The sequence below is a fragment of the Gopherus evgoodei genome, chromosome 4, assembly GCF_007399415.2.
Source record: "Gopherus evgoodei ecotype Sinaloan lineage chromosome 4, rGopEvg1_v1.p, whole genome shotgun sequence".
Taxonomy (NCBI): domain Eukaryota; kingdom Metazoa; phylum Chordata; order Testudines; family Testudinidae; genus Gopherus; species Gopherus evgoodei.
Window position 1 is genome coordinate 66,158,339 of NC_044325.1, and position 14,344 is coordinate 66,172,682.

At 40.1% G+C, this 14,344-nt stretch overlaps 1 protein-coding gene across 1 annotated transcript in view; it reads right to left on the reverse strand.

Annotated features, from left to right (window-relative positions):
- Positions 1 to 6,343: 6,343 nt before the first annotated feature.
- Positions 6,344 to 14,344, reverse strand: part of LOC115651514 (cytosolic phospholipase A2 epsilon-like) — a 44,369-nt gene continuing 36,368 nt past the window's right edge. Inside the window, exons 16-20 of the mRNA XM_030562595.1 lie at positions 12,777 to 12,884; positions 11,085 to 11,276; positions 10,072 to 10,238; positions 8,916 to 9,102; positions 6,344 to 6,582 (exon numbers count right to left, since the gene is read on the reverse strand). Of these exons, the coding sequence (XP_030418455.1) occupies positions 6,344 to 6,582; positions 8,916 to 9,102; positions 10,072 to 10,238; positions 11,085 to 11,276; positions 12,777 to 12,884 (893 nt within the window). The remainder of the gene's footprint in view (positions 6,583 to 8,915; positions 9,103 to 10,071; positions 10,239 to 11,084; positions 11,277 to 12,776; positions 12,885 to 14,344) is intronic.

A 14,344-nucleotide genomic window follows, 5' to 3' on the forward strand; every position in this document is an offset into this window, starting at 1 on the left:
TGGCTCAGGCATCACTCTCTGTATTAGATGCAATAGATGAAAAGGAAACTTTTGAATAACAATCTATATTGAAATATATGTATTTGTTAAAGGTAGATACTTTTACTTTAATTACACACACACTTCTTCAAGTGTTGAATGAAAATGACCTCCCTACAACTCAGCCTTGTCCTTCCTTTCTGTGTCAGTTTCTTTTCTTGAGTTGGCCAGTCCCATCCTCCAAACATGTACAGCTCCTGTGGGTTATCCCTCTCCCCTACACCATGTAGCGACTGAGCAATTCCCACTTGGCTCCTGCTTCCAGCCATTCCCCCAACCCTTCAGAAATACTTTCCTTTAATTATTTGCTTGGAAAATCCAGTTATTTTTTCAAAACAAATTCTAGTAACTATTTTACAGGGAAAAAACGCTATTTCCCACTGGGCCATATTGCAGTCTGTGTTCTCCTGCACAAAGAGGACCGTAGGCATATCAGTTGTAAGTAAAAAGGGTTTTGCAGGTGCATACAGAGGAAAGAAGGCAACACGGTGTACTCCTGTGTTACCTTGTAGTGCTACTGGCATCAACAATTCCTCTTTGTTACAAGTGAGAATTAGGGGGCATGGCATGGATCCTGGAACATTGGGTCAGAGTTGGAGAATAACCACTGAGGAGCAAAATGCTGCATATATAGTTTGATGCTAGTGTTGTTCAGATAATCTGCAGTGCAAATATATGTATATATACACACACACACATATGGTATTCAGTTATACTCATTACTTTCAGAGCTACAAGGAACCTCTAAGGAACAACTGAGATACCCTGCTCCAGCTTTTGCAGATTTCTTATTCTAACTATTTTTACAGAGAGCAAGCTGCAAGGGGAGTTCTTCTGTCTGTAGCACAATGACAAACAAAGAGCCAGAATGAATACTGAACTGTGCACACTTATATAATAGATACACTTGCATATGCATTTGTGACTATGGTGTCTATATATGTACTGGCTGTGATTTTCAAAGCAGTACAGTAAAACTAATAGAAGATGTGTGGCTGAATCCCCTGCATTGCTTTGAACATCTGAATCTGTGTTTGCATATGTGTATTGAAAGCAGAGTGGCAGAGACAATGAGAAAAATTAACGTATGCCTGGGAATGCCACAGAGTAAAAAAATTAAGGCTACAAAGTTGTTTTGAATCAAGTATTTCTGCTTTTGGTCACGGGTTTGATTTTTAGTTAAACAAATCCTTACTAGTAACTTCAATGAAAGAAATAAATAGGCAAAGCATGTGTGTGCATGCATGAAAACTCCCAAATTTAAAAGTTTTCAGTAAAAAAAAACAAGTTTTAAGTTTTCGAATAAAAGGCAAAATTTTCCATGAAAAGCAGATACTTTCCATGGACAATGTGACAATTGCAATCCCAATTTTCCATTGCAAAACAGCTTCAGCAGAAAATTTGTTATTCTTTATCTGACTGTTTTACAAATTTGCTGGCATTCAGTGAAGAGAGGAAGGATGGCCCCATGGTTAGAGCAGTAGCCTAGGATACAGGTCTGGTCTCTGCTCCACAGACTTCCTGTGTGGCCTTGGCAAGTCACATAGTTTTTCTGTGCCTCAGTTCCCCTTTTATAAATGGGAATAGGTGCAATTCCCTACCTCCCAAGGGTGTCCTGAGGACAACTAAACTGAAAATTGTGAGGTGCTCAGATACTGCAGTAGTGGGAGCCATATGAAAACCTGAGACAATCAGGAAGCAGAAACAATGTCATGTGACTTGGGTGATCACAATGCCAAAACTAGCAAAAATGCTAAGAGCCAGATTCTGATACCTTCCATGATTAGTCCTGTCATAAGGTGACCATTTCCCAGGTGCCCCCTCATGTCCTCAGGTTGGCTCTGCCTCAGTTTCTCTCTTCTGGAGTCCCCAGCAACTCCTGGCAAGCTTTCCAAGTAAATTAACCCCTCAAGGGTTATTTATAGAATTATAAAAGATCTCACATTCATAATCCAGATTCCCTAGCACACTCCATCTTCCAAGTCCCAACAGTCCATAAACACACAAGTATGGCTCTGGCATCTCTCACTCCATTTAGATGTTTATATAGGTCTCCAGTATCTCTCACCATACCTCACCTTTATGGCTTCAATGTCTTTCACCACTTGTCAATTCCCTGATATCACAGGGTCTTGGGCATTGGTGAACCTTGGCCCCTTCTATTCTCCGCCTGTGGCACATAATAATTTAGTCACCTGAGGACTGTAATAGATTGGTCTAATTTCAATTGTTGGGTTCGATGTGTTGGTGTTAGGTGGTGCTGGCGGCCTGGGATTTACAAGAGATCAGACTGAATAATCTGGTGACCCATTCCGACCTTAAATTATATGAGTTGATAACAGTTACACATGCTGTCAGGGCCCTAATGCCACCCCACAAAAGCAGACAGAGATCCACACACACACACCCATCTGCAGATGTTGTCCCCAGACATCTTAGGGTGTAAAAGCCTAGCTAAGAGATACCGTAGGTGATAATATTGCCAGAGCTCGCACAGCTGATCAGTTGTCAGCCCATGAATTGTAAACAGGCACGGTGCTGGTCCTATGCTTTTTCAAAGTGGGTACAAGCATCTCCTGGGGGGCGAGAGACTGAAAGTATCTTGCCCAGGTCCACTTACTCCTCTTTTCCACCACTCCACTGCATGAGGCACCATGCGCAACACCATTCCATTACCCAGTCCACAAAGAGAAACAAATTAGTGGGCTCAACAGAGGGGTAAATGGATGAAATGTAATGGCCTGTGCTATGCATAAGGTCAGACTAGAGGATCTAATGATCCTTCCAGCCTTAAAAATCTATTAATTGTTAACCTGAAAGCACCTTTATTACCTTCTCCCTGGCAGGACCCTAAGCAGTTGCAGCTTCAAGGCTGAGCCTTCCAGTCTGAGTCCAGGATAATCTTCATCACAGCCTGTCAGAAAGCTTTACCAATGAAATAAGTCAGGAACCTTGTACTGTGAATAGGAAGCTGGAGACAGGGAGCAAGGACCCAGTCTGAGGAAGAGGAGGCTGGAGTTAGGATTGGATAAATTAGCCTGTCATGCATAATGTGGAACTGCAGGAAAATGCATGAGTTGCTGTCTGTTGGATTGTTGCCATCGTGGTGGAGGTTGCAGCCTCATGGTACGTGGCATGCAATTTAATGTCCATCACATTCATATTTTGGTTACAATTATCTTTTAATCAGAGTTCATTGTACACTAGATATATGCATCAGTATGTGATGTTTGACTATTAGTACCTTCTTTTCTTGAAGCACTTTTGTTGCTTGTGAATAATACATGAGTGTTTACAGAGGTAGATAAATGATCTCATGTATAAGTCAAATTCATGTGTGTCATTATAGCTGCTTTTTGATTTTTCAAGTGTGGGTCATCTCCTATTTCACGCTTACACACACATCATTTAATGTACTCACAGGAAGGGTAGCGACTCAATTGTTCTTTGCTAAATGCAGTTTAGTTGTGATCACAGTTTAAAACACATTGTTTTGACAGTGTTATGAAAATTAATTGGCCCTGCTTTTATTTTACAGAAGTCTCCACAGCTGTTTCATTGCACATGCTCTGTGTCAGTTTACTGGATCATCAGCTAGTCAATAGCATATAGGACAGCATAATTACCACGCTGTAATTTAAATATATACCAGTGCACCGAATAGCTGTGTTTGATATTATGTGATTGTATAGCCGCTAACCCCTCCAATGCAGTCCACAGCATATTGGTATTTTACTCCTTTCCCCTCTTGTCTATATGTATTAAGATATGATCTTGAAGTATACGAACACATACTAGCTGTTGCCATAAGATTCCTGCTTTGCTCCCTGTGTTTAACAAGAGCTAAGATGAGGTTGATCAAATTTCATTTTGGATGGATAATGTCAGCTCACACCCACTTGAACAGGAATAAAGAGACACTATTGGAGGCTGATGGTCTTCTTCAAACATCACAAGACTGGTCTGACTAATAAGCATGGGCGTAATTATAAACTTAAAGGCCACCATCAAACAAAACATTTATACAAACAACAGGTGAAAGGCAACATGTTAATACTGATGAAACCATGAAGAAAGTGAATCTTCTTGATACTCTATGCTACACTGAGCATAGCAATTCATGAAAGAATACACTTGATCGAGCTGTTTTTAAAAGGCTAGATATTATTTAATTCATGTGATAGTGAGAACAAAACCAAAACAAATGACTTTAATCAATAATGTCATATGATCCTCTTATGAGTGGCGAGGATTTTATGGATTTTTGTTAACATGGATGCCAATGAAACAACAGGAGGTTTTATGGATGAAAAGGTACTAGGCACTGTAAAGACAACAGATACAGATAAATGAGGAGGAGTTCCACTGATTGCCCTAAGCACACAGCAGTATCTTTGCATTTTCTCCCTAGCAGTGAAATGGAGCCAGAAAAGTAGACTAGTCAGTGTGTGGGTAAAACTATTAGACAGAGAGTCAATTCACAGAGCAGACATTCTTGACTTAAACCAGAATTACTGAGGTTTTAAAAGATTATTTCCATGCTCGTTTACTGTGCTGTCATTTTTTATGATGGCTTTTAAATGTGTATAATGTATAATATTTCATAAGATACCATGAACTGTCCTTTACTTAAAACAAATACCTAGATCATGACTCAATTAACTTTATTTCCTGGGATGGCTACCTAATTGGAATGAATCAGAATCCACCAAAGCATCCCAGCTTAAACATCTACTGGTCTGGCCAAACATGAGAAATCTTTAGTCACTCCCAAGTGGTAGAAGATAGAGCATTCAGGAGGATTAGAGCAACAAGGTGGGTGAGGTAATATTTTTTACTGGACTGACTTCTGAGACACAAGTTTTCAAGCTTATACAGAGCTCTTCTTCAGGTCTGGGAAATGTACTTAGAGCATGGCTACACTTGCAGTTGTAGAGCGCTGTGAGTTAAACCCGCCTTCAGAGAGCGCAGTAGGGAAAGTGCTGCAGTCTGTTCACCTTGACAGCTTCTTGCTCACTGGCGTGGCCACATTTGCAGCACTTGCAGCGGCACTGGGAGTGGTGTATTATGGGCAGCTATCCCAGCATGCCAGTGACTGCAACGTGCTCTTCAAATGAGGGGTGGGGTGGAGTGTGACAGGGAGTGTGTTGTGTGTTTGTGCAGGAGAGAGAGGGGGTTTTTGGGGGGCTGAGAGCATGTCAGCATGCTGTCTTGTAAGTTCAGACAGCAGCAGACCTCTTGCCTCTGTCTCTCACACACAGCAGTCCACACTAATGGCTTGCATGACGGCTGTCAGAAATGGAGCTTTGAAAGGGCATTTCCGCATTTCTACAGGAGTTCAAAACAATGACAAGAGTGGCCACTTGACTTAAGGGGATTATAGGACATTTCTGGAGGCCGATCAGAACGAGGTAACTCAACACCTTGTTCACACTGATGTCCGTACATTGTAGCCAAGGCGCAGCAAACGTTATTCTTCTTGCCGAGGTGAAGTACCAGCAGCACTGTAGCTGCGGAGACAGAGCTCTCTACGTGCCTTGCCAGTGTGGACAGGGAGTGAGCTAGGGCGCATGGGGCTCCTTTATTGCGCTGTGACTTGCACATGTAGCCAAGCCCTTAGTATCACAGCTAAATACAAGGCGGAACAGATTGTTAGCATAAGTAGTTGGCATATAATTCAAGGGATCGTTCAAGGTAAAGTAGCCTGTTAGCACCTTACCAGTCAGAGGGGAAAAGGGTGGGGGAAAGATGGAGGAGGGAGGGATAGTGAGTTATAGATTGTTGTAATAAGCCATAAATCCAGTATCTCTGTTCAGCCCATGACTTTTACTGTCTAGCAAAGTTATGAATTTAAGCTCCCAGGCTCATATTTCAAAGGAATTGTGCATGTTTCCTTTGTGGATGAGGGCTGAGAGATCAGATATGGAGTGATGGCTTTGTGAAAAAGTGTTCACCACAGGTGATAGAAAAATGATAAAGACAAAAATACCCTGTGTGAGCTCATTCAAAAGTCTGGTGATTGTCTGGTTTCATCCACCTAGTTGTTACTGGGGCATTTAGTGCACTGGATGAGGTACGTTACATGTTGCAATAGGCATATGTAGAACCCATGGATCTTGAAAGAAGTGTTGAGTGGGGTGTTGATGATTGTAGCAGAGGCGATAGGTCTGCAGGTTTTCCATCTGTTGTTCTGGCAGAGTCAGATGCCGCTTTGAGTTAGTGTGTCCTTGTCTCTAATGATGATGATCTGGGAGAGATTGGGGGGTTGTCTGAAGGCCAGAAGAGGGGTTTCAAGAAAGATTTTTCAGGAGGATAACTGTTCTTGGGATAAGGATTGGGTCTGAGATTGTTTTCTCCGCCTCACAGCTGCATGCAAGGCCTGAAGAATCAAGTTTTCATTATTCTGGATGTTGTAATTAGTTAGTTTCAGCAGCTTGTTGAAATCTTGTGCCTTCAGTGAGACCTCCCTTGTAGAATATGGGGAATAGAAACTGGAGACATCAACTTTGCCCAGTTCTATTTCTGATGCACTGCGTTCCACACCTGGGGAATGAAAAAACACAGAAATAATGGGTTTCACTACTGAGGCCCTGTTATACCTTATGGTACATATCCATCTAATACACTGTGTCAAGAACAGCCCAGAGGGTGCTGACAGATTTAATTGCCAATCCAGTACTTTGATCTCTGGAACATCAGTGAGGATGAAGGAGACTGCATTGCTGCCAGCACCTCCTACTGTCCAGTCTATGGAAAGTCATTTATAGGGGTTTTACAGAGGACTGCATGTCTACCACCCAATCTAGAGAGGAAGAGGTTTCAGTGACAGTGAGGAAAAAATAAAACAGGATGTTGAGAGCAGGAAGAAGTAGAAAACTGGTATCTCCAGAAATGATCATAAAAAGAAAAAACTGTGATTCATCCAGTAGTTTTGCAACGTAAACACCTTCTCAAATGGCCCACAGTATAAAGTACAAACAGCCTCCTCCCATGTCTGCTTCACCCCATCAGAAAAACCTTCCCAACAATCACCTGAAATCAAACAACTGCTCAACTTAAAAGATATGCTTTGCGCTGTACTCTAAAGCCTGTAAAACTTGGACTTCGGAAGATGTCAACAAGGAACACTTTTCCTCCAGACCTCAGTTGTGTGTAGAACCCATAGCCAGATCCTAAAGTCTTCAAGGTTTTATAAATGAAACCCCGCATCTTGAATTTCCTCCACAGTGCACAGGAAGTCAGTACAATTCACAGACCACAAGTATAATGTGCTCATGTGAGCTCACTCCACTGAGCAGATGGCCCACTACATTTTGTACTCTGAAGTTTTTGAGTGGTCTGCAAAAGTATCCCCAAGCACAGCACAGTGCATTAGACTGAGCAGGAAGTAACAAAGTCATGAATGGTGGTGACTGACTCCATATCATCAGAGAAAGGCCACGTCATCTTAGCTAACTACAGACACAAAAAATAGTGGCACATACCCACATTCATATGACTAACATTTTTTCAACATGACACAGTTATCACTATTCCCTCATAATACGGGGTAGATGATGGTCCAAAAGTATCCTAAAACTGTGAATCATTGTGGCCAATAGAAGGAGCAGTGGAGATTAGTATAGGAACAGAATTTTGTTTCAGGGGGAAAATTGTGAAGGTGTACAATTGTTTTCTATGTCATCAATTGACACTTAATACCAGTAATACAGCAAGGTGAACAAAAAATTCTTTTCAAATGCTTAATCAAGTCTAATGATTCTGAATTTGCTTTGAAATTCTGCTCTGCTTCTTGGATGTATTGCAAAGTCTGCTAATCAGTTTCACCTTCTTCTTATCCAGATCCCTGTCTGAGGTAAACCCTGGAAAAACAAGAAAACTGCAGTACCCAAATCTGATGAAAAAGGTTATGTAAAGCTGAGTAACACCAACATATGGAGAGAATTACAAGCTCAAATGCCTCACCTTTTCCCACAGCTGCCTCAAGTAACTTACATGTTGAACACATGATTTATACTGAAAGTCTAGCTCTCAGCCATCCAAGACTTAAATAATTTGTGCTGGCCTTCCAAATTGTTCAACAAAGGCCTAAAAACACAAGTCATGGAATAAAAAAAAATATTGTAAAGGTGTCTGAACCTATATTAAACTGAATGTTTTCTATAACCTCAGTGTTAAACTTTTGTGGTCTTGATTAATCGACACTGATACTTGGTGAGATAACACCAAGTTTGAGTCAGACCGAGGTAAATGTGAGACTAAAATAAGAGTTGTCATATGGAACAAATGAGTAGAGTTGGGTGAAATTTTTCAAACAGAATCTTTTTTTTCAGTGAAAAATTCAGACTCTGCAACACGGAAACGTTCCATGAATTCGCATAAAATTCTCTGAAATGTTCATATTAGAGAAAAGGATTTGATATTTTTGAACTGAAATATTTTGATTCAAAACCATTTTAATTTTAAATGTCCTTTATTTTCACTTTTTAAAATTTAAAAATGAAAAAAAGCTTGAAATTGAAACAAAACATTTCATTTCAGATGAAACATTTCATTCAGCTTGAATTTAAAAAAAAACACTTTTCAATATGTGTCACAAATTTTGAAAAAAAAATTGGTTTTGGCTGAATCCAAAACAAATTTTTATTTTTGAGTTTTTGGGAATTGCCAGAAAAATGAAAATTTTTGCCCAAACTCTATAAATGAGTGATATTACTGGCTGAAAGTGGTCATTAAGAAGTCAGTCATGTTGAAAGTAGAAAACGGGATCCAGACAAGAGAAATGTTTATTGGTGTGAAATAAAACACAAAACTCTAGAGAATGAGCAGGCGGCTCATGCTGACTGTAATGCAATGACTGACTGCTGTTTACTTACCAGGTGCTATGTATCTTTGGAAGCTGTCGTTCACAAGTGGGAAATAAAGCAGTATGGGAGCACCTGGGTTCTCTGCATCTTCAAACATATAACACTCCTTTAGATTCTTCCTTTCTTCCTCATTCAACACAGGCTTAGGAAATGGGATTCCTTGCTCTGAGAAGTACGTGGAGGCCCGGTCCAGAGGCTAGATCATCATAGAACGGAACAAACATTAGAACCAACAAATAGATAAAAGTCAGGATGGGATTGTACTGGGATGCCAGTAGGAACGCAAGCGACTGGAGACACATGGGTTACATTAAAAGGGTTGCTGACAATACATTTTACTTTGTTCCTTGGAGGGCTGTCCAAAAATAATCTTACTGCACAAAACAGGAAAACACTTAGTACAGATTGTAAAGACAGTTCAAAATTATACTATTAATTTAAAGACACAAGTGACCAAGAGAGTTGTAAAACAGGAATCTGACTGGGAACAACACAGCAAGAATTCAAAGGCAAGAATGGTGTTACCGAAGATAATGTCTGCATTTAAATAGAGGGGTCAGGGAGGTGGCCTGCAGATCTGGTTTAGACTCCGTTTTCGAGTTTGTGTCAGAAGCAGGACTTTCAGTCAAAATCTGACTAACGCACTGAAATCTAGTGAGCGGTTCTCATAAAACAAGCCTGACATTTAAATGGGAACACCAACAAGCATGTGAAGAATTTTTCATTCATTAAATCACCACTTGGATAACTCAGGAAGTAAATAAATAAAACTTTATTTGGTCTTTTTTTCAATCAGACTTTTTTTTCCCAATCACATGTGGACTGAAAATGAACTTTCAAACCCTAATGACTGTCAGAATGGATTGAATTTGTTCCTTAAGATACAGGACAGGTTTCTAATGAAAGTGGCATCTCAACCATTACTACTGCTTAGTGCCACGCCACACAATGCTTTAATTAAATGTAGCACATAGACCATTGTTCCCAAAACAGGGATACATGCTACTATCTACAAAGTAGTTCAAATTAGATCAAGATTTTTCCTCCTGGAATCATCTTTCTCTTCTAATATTTAAAAGTAGGAAGCTACTAACACTGGCTAATAAAGACTTACAGACAACTGGCCATTACTGAAGAAAACAAAGGAGAAGCTGACTGCTCGTACCATTGTCTGTGATCCTCCACTGTAGTTTAAATGCAGGATGACATCCACTTTCCTCTCTGGTCTCATAAGTGGTGGGCAACTGGTATCAAAAAAGAATGCAGTATCTACCAGCTCCAGATGCTCTGCAGTGTGTCTCAGTTGATTAGGCAAAGAGTCTAGCATAGTGTCTGAAAGGTAAGTATTTCTTATAAATGAACCATTGCAGGAGCAGATCTGCTACCTCTTGAATTTCAAGGGTCAGACAGAAAAGAGAAGTACAGCTTTCCTCCCACCCAAGGCATGAACAATTTTATGACAGCTATACCACTATAGCTTGCCCATGCCGCACAGCAGTGGTTCTCAACATTTTTTGCACTGTGACGCCATGTCACAAAAAGGGAGAGTTTCAGGACCCCACCTCCATCATTTGGGGACCCTTTTTTATCTAGGCATAAAGAAAAGGAAAGTTGTTAAAATCTAGCTGGAGCTATGGAACTCCCTTTCTCACTCCCCTGGACGGCCATGACCCTCAGGCTGAGAATCCATGCCTTGACATGGGTCCTCTCAGATATAGATGGTCATTCCATTTCTGGTATCCTCCTATTACTTCACCCCAGGTTCTGGCTCTAGTAGCCAGCCTCTCCTAGGTTGAGAAGACATTTCTTCTGACCGTCCATCTTCTGTCTGTTCATCAAAATCTATGAATCATGCCAAAACTGAGAGAGTTTTTCCATGTGACCTACAGCAAAATGAGTGGGGTCCCACTAAAGTAATTCTACTAAGCACTTTCAGCTCCAAACAATTCAATAGATGAATCAAATAGTTCTGTTAAAAATTAGCTTCAAGTTTTGCAATTTGGGGTGAACGGATTAAAAAAATGAAGCTAATTCATTCTCCCTGTCCTATTCAGGATGCATGAGTTAAACATAAAGCCCATTCAGTTCTCTCCAAGACATACAAGTTTCCTTCAGTAAATTCCAGACCCCCAAATTATCTCAAAGGAAGCCACTCAGAACTGAGTGGCAGTACTATACCTTTCCATTTAGAAAACTGCTCATGCTGTGTGTACTCGTTGTGCATCTGGAAACCCCTTAAGAAACTGTGGTACTTTGATACTGCTGGGCGATCTGTTAAAATATCTCGAAGTGCATTGGAAATGCCTCCTGCAGGAGTGTACATGCAAGTAGCCATTTCATGTGGCCTCTCAGGTAGATCAGGCTCTTCCTCTGAAGAAAAGTGGTAGAAATATCATAAATTATCCATATCGTAGGGGCAGGTGGAGGGGGAGGTGTGGAATAGTCTTCTGCAATAGTAGTAATAATAATTTATTATTTATATAATTTTCTAAACATGCACCTAAGGTCTGGATTCAAAGCCCGCAGAAGTCAATGGGAGTCTTTCAACAGACAACAATGGGCTTTAGATCAGGACCTTAATGCACCTTGAGAATGAGGGCTGAGATTCAAATTAGACAACATTGTCATATTCTTTTCCTTGGGGGAAGCAATTGGAAGAACTGGCCCAGATTATTTCATCTCCCTTGATCTGGGTTTTCTAAAGACCATTTGTGACACAGTTTCACTGCCTGTGTGGTATATTGGATACAGGCACTCAAAACTGTAGAAGGGCTCATTTGTAAAGGACCAAATAAAATACATACGTATACACTACAAAAAATAAAACAACAACATTCAAATCCAGTAGGCCTAAAGCCCATATTAATTGTTTCCTGGACCCAGCAAAACTAACATTTCCCTCCCCTGCTCTACTTACTCCCACAGCATCCCAACACTAAGGGCAAGTCTACAGTTAAAACACTGGACAGCACAGCTGTAGCACTTCAGTGAAGACACTACCGACACCAACGGGAAAGGTTCTCCTATTGGCATAGGTACTTCACCTCCACCTTCGCAAGAGGTAGTAGCTATGTAAACAGGAGAAGCCCTCCTGTCAGCATAGCACTGTCTTCACCAGGGGGTCATGTTGGTTTAATTGGATTGCTCAGGGGTGGATTTCATATACTCATGAACAACATAGTTATAATGACATAATTCCCTAGCATAAGACCTAGCTTAGGAAAACTGGGGAAATAGACTGACTTTGTAACGTGACCTCAAAGCCAGCAAATGCAGAGAAAAGGGAATGCAAATTATAGAGTCAAAGACCCCTCATTGAAAATGCCCTGCTATCAGCCCCACTCATTTACACCCAAAGGTGTTGTCAGCTGGACTGCACAAGCTCTTAGTTGCTGCTGTTTCACACAAGGAATAAGGTAGAGTCCAACATAGTCTAGGGAAAATGTTTAGCGTAAAAAGCAACATTTTGAATTGCATCTGGAAACAAACTGGGGGGCTAGCAGAGATTCCAGAACACAGGCAAAATATGCTTTATGTGGGAAGCAACACTAAGTGCTTTCCTGCATGAACACTAAGTTCAGTAGAGGAAATTCTTCCCAGTTCTTATGAGACAACATCTTGAGACTACCTCATTTTTAATTAGCTCCTTTTCATTAGGCCCTATACTGTGGCAACTCTCCCTCACCTAAAGAGTATCTTATTATTGCTGCTTCAAGATCAACAAAGAGAGTGCAACATCAGGCACTGCTTACCTTTCCTGGTCCTGCCCTGGCCTTGAGAATGAGCGCACTGCCAATGTGGGTATAGTTCTCACATCAGATGAGCATACAGGAGCCATCAAAACAAAATGGAAGGGAAAGCCAGATTTACCTATTTCAGTCACTCTGTCTTGGGTCCATCTGTGCCAGAAGTCCTCTGAATTGTCAGCTGCATGCCATGCATCCAAGAGATTCTTGGAAAATACACTACTCCACATTCCTATCAAGGGGAAGAGATTTAATAGCAACATATGAGTCCAAGTGAAGACTGATGCATTTGTAGTGAACACAACCTTTTGTCCCTCCCCACTAATCTGTTTCACGTTTCTTTCTTTTTAACATATAGCCTGGGCTTCTACAACTAGATTCCTGGAGCAGGAAAAGAAGGATGTAAAGCAAGTCTCTCCTGAGGGTGCAATGTCTGCAGATCTTCTGAGTTAAATTAGCAATGTTGATTTGCACCCATATTTATAATCACTGTAAATTATCAAAATAAGAGACCTTCAAAATTGGACTCCCTCCTAGATCCAAATATTGGCACATTTCTCAATCCAGCTTTTGCTCCTCAGCTGTTGGAACTCTGTATTTCAATGAGAGCGAGAGTTCAAAAATGGTAAAAACTTCGCACGATATTTCAAAGTTATTTCAATTTCCTAGGGTTTGACCTGGAACAATTTGTTTTTCTTTTACCCTGAAATATGTCTGACAAAATTTGTCCCCTTTCTCTTTTTTCCCCTCCCTTTTTGTCACTGAATGCAGTTGAATAAAATATTTCCAAAGTCAGACTCCCCCATTCCCAACTTATTTTGTTTTTGTTTTTTTCCTTTTGCCACTCTAACTTTTCCAAAGTGGAAAAAGTCTTAAAAAAATTACAGAGTGGCCAAAGGAAACATAGAAAAGAAATGTAAAAAAAAGTGTGTAGGGCGAGGGAGAACCCTAGATATCATTCATTCTACTGCGTTCAGTAGCAAACAGGAATGGAAGGATGGAAAACTGGAAGGGAACACAGTTCAAAATATTTAGTTTGATAAAAACCCAGAAAATTAAAAATACATAAATGACCTTTTTCAAAAGCTTTTGTTTTAATAGAAAGGCATTTTAATCAAAAAAATTCAAAATGAAAACTCTCTCTAATCAGTCATAGAGGTTATCATCAGAGGTGGGTGGGACACAGTTTTCCCATCCCTCAAATATTTCTGAGAGTTCACATTTCCCCCCGCCCCCATTTCTGAAAGTCAAAAATATGTGAAAATCAAAATTCCAATTTTTCCACCACTTCAGGTCAATTGAAACATTTTGGCTTGATAATTTTGAAATTTTGCATTTTGGTTTCAACTTTTTTCTTTTATTAGACCCTTTCTCCCATCTAATTGATTACATTTCAAAACAAAAATCATTTTGAAGCAGAAAACCAACATTTTTTGTTTAAAAAAAATAAGAATATACTTTCCCATTTTGACAATTTCCAACTTCTTTTTTTCATTAAGTCAGGAAATTTGTCAAAACTGACCCTGTGTCACAGTTTCAGTTTGGATAAATAAGTATTATTCAATGAAAACAATTTGTCAAAAAAAATTCTGAGGTGCTCTAGTTCTTCTCTCTCTAACTACCAGAAGATAGCAGACTTTCCATATTTCTATTTGTTCTCTTTTTTCAAGTTTCTGTGGATATATAATTTTC